General features: G+C 40.6%; 1 protein-coding gene across 1 annotated transcript; it reads left to right on the top strand.

Moving 5' to 3' along the window:
• Window positions 1-839: 839 nt before the first annotated feature.
• Window positions 840-1,886, top strand: LOC125861610 (uncharacterized). Its single transcript, XM_049541468.1, has 2 exons — window positions 840-1,475; window positions 1,587-1,886. Exons 1-2 carry the CDS (start codon window positions 840-842, stop codon window positions 1,884-1,886), a joined length of 936 nt encoding a protein of 311 aa, XP_049397425.1.
• Window positions 1,887-2,321: the final 435 nt, after the last annotated feature.

Below are 2,321 nucleotides of genomic sequence, written 5' to 3'. Positions count from 1 at the left end.
TAGTTTCTCTCGCTCATTGATAACAACAAAGTTTGAATCTTGATCACTTGATACTTAAACAACAATCAATTATTTGCTTACACAAACCCCCCATTTAATTACTTATTTTCGAAAATAGTTTGACTAAACTGATATAATAGTGAGTTAAGTTTAAGTCTAAACCACATTCCTCATGAGATCGACCCCAACCTACAAGTTGGGTTCTTTATTTGACAACGATCGCTTATACTTCTTTAGGGAGGTGTAGTTTGAGCGTATCAAATTTTGGTGGGGCTGCCGGGGAATAAGGCTTTTGGATTAAGTTTAACTACATTATTGAACTTTAGTCAATTATTTCCTAATTTTATGTTTTGTTTTGTTTTTGTTTTCTATAGGTTTCTACTCTAGTGTATGCCAAGTACATGGAGTTGAGGCGAACCATTGACCCCCTACGATCCAGAGTTGAGCAAAACTTTGAGAAAAATGAATAATCAAGGGGACCAAATCAATTCAATCGGAGAGAATATTAGTGATGGAGGACAATTTCGGCCTCCTGGGTTGTTAATGTGCAAGCTCAGGTTCATGGTGGAAATCTTATCGGAGATGCATTGAGGGTGCAGAATCCGCCAGAGCCAAGGTTGTGTGATAACTACTTGGTTGACTTCAATAGAGTTGAATTAGAAGGGCCCATTGTTCTTCCTCCTCTACCTCCAGGGCATACATTTGTGGTGACCAGCAGTCTTATGCAAATGCTTACAGCGAGAGGGTTATTTTCTGGGCAAGCTTCGGAAGATCTGCATTGTCACATGGCTAAATTGAGAAGTGTCTGTAAGAGTTGTGTGAGGTGACCAAAGTTGAATATGGATGTCAGAGGGTTGAGAGTCTTCCCTCTATCATTGATCGGTGATGCTGCGATGTGGTTTACTGAGCTTCTATATGATTCAATCCATACATGGGACCAATTGCATCGAGTATTCATGGCAAAGTACTTCCCAAAGTTTAAGAAACTTAACCAAAATGACAAGTTGAATAATTTCGTCGCACTACCTGGAGAGTCTGTGAGCAATTCTTGGGATAGATTCACTGCATTCATCAGAATTGTTTCGAATCACCGCATAGATGACGAGTCATTGAAGGAGTATTTCTACAGAGGGCAAGATGACAATGGTAAGGCTGTGCTAGATACTATCGCTAGAGGATCCTATAGTGAGTGCACTTTTGAGGAAATCGCTGAGAAATTAGAGAAGATCTCCCGGAATAATAAGACATGGAGCACTAGAAAAGCTAATACTGGAAAAAACACATTTGTTGTTCAAGCTGCACTAGAGCAATCTAGTGATGCCATTCGTGAGGAGATGGCTCAGATAAGGACAAAACTTGGGTTGGTATTGAAGAATGTGAGTGGAGGTGTAGAGAAGGTGAATGCGGTTAATTACCTAATTAGAACTCCACCACCACCAATTGAGGAATGCTACTATGGAGAGGATACTTATTTGGTGAATGATCAGACGGGGGGTTTCCGAGCCAATGCCCAAGGTTCCAACTCGGATAATTGGCACCAAGGTCAAGGAAACCAAGGTTGTAACTATGATAACTACAATCGAGAGGGTAACTATGTCCGGGATGGGAACTACAATCGCGACAAGAACTACAACCAGAATAACTATGGCAACAGAAATGAGAGAGTTGGGCCTTATGTTCCACCTGCAAATCGGGAATCTGGCAATAGAAAAGATGGGGGTAGTATGTCACGGATTGAGGATATGATGCAGAGGATGATGAAGAGGTTTGATACGACTGGTGAGAATGTGAAAGAGAAGCGGAATGACTTGTCTGGAATCGATCAAAAAGTTGATGTCCATGTAGTGTCGATAAAACAACTTGAGCAACAATTTAATAAGTTGTAAACTACTGTGAACCCACATCAGCCTGGCACATTTCCTAGCGATACCATCTAGAATCTGAAGAATAATGGTCATTGTATGACAATCACGACTCGAGGAGATAAACAGACCATTGATCCCCCTATGCCGCCTGAGGTTGAAAATATGGTAGAAAGAGATGAAGATAAGATTAAGGTTACTGAAGAGTCCAAGAATGCTACAGAGAAAGAAGTAGAGATAACCCAAAAAGTTATTCACATGCCTAGACCTCCACCTCCATTCCCACAGAGGTTGGTAAAGAAGACTGAAGAAGGAAAATACCACAGGTTCATTACTATGTTGAAATAGATTTCCATCAATGTTACGTCGATAGAGGCTTTGGAGCAAATTCTTGGGTATGCAAAGTTTATAAAGGATTTGTTGACCAAAAAGAGGGTCGTTAGCTTTGAGAATGATGAG

The sequence above is a fragment of the Solanum stenotomum genome, chromosome 4 (assembly GCF_019186545.1).
Source record: "Solanum stenotomum isolate F172 chromosome 4, ASM1918654v1, whole genome shotgun sequence".
Taxonomy (NCBI): Eukaryota; Viridiplantae; Streptophyta; class Magnoliopsida; order Solanales; family Solanaceae; genus Solanum; species Solanum stenotomum.
The sequence above is the reverse complement of the archived record's forward strand: the minus strand, read 5'-3'. Positions and strand labels throughout refer to the sequence as shown.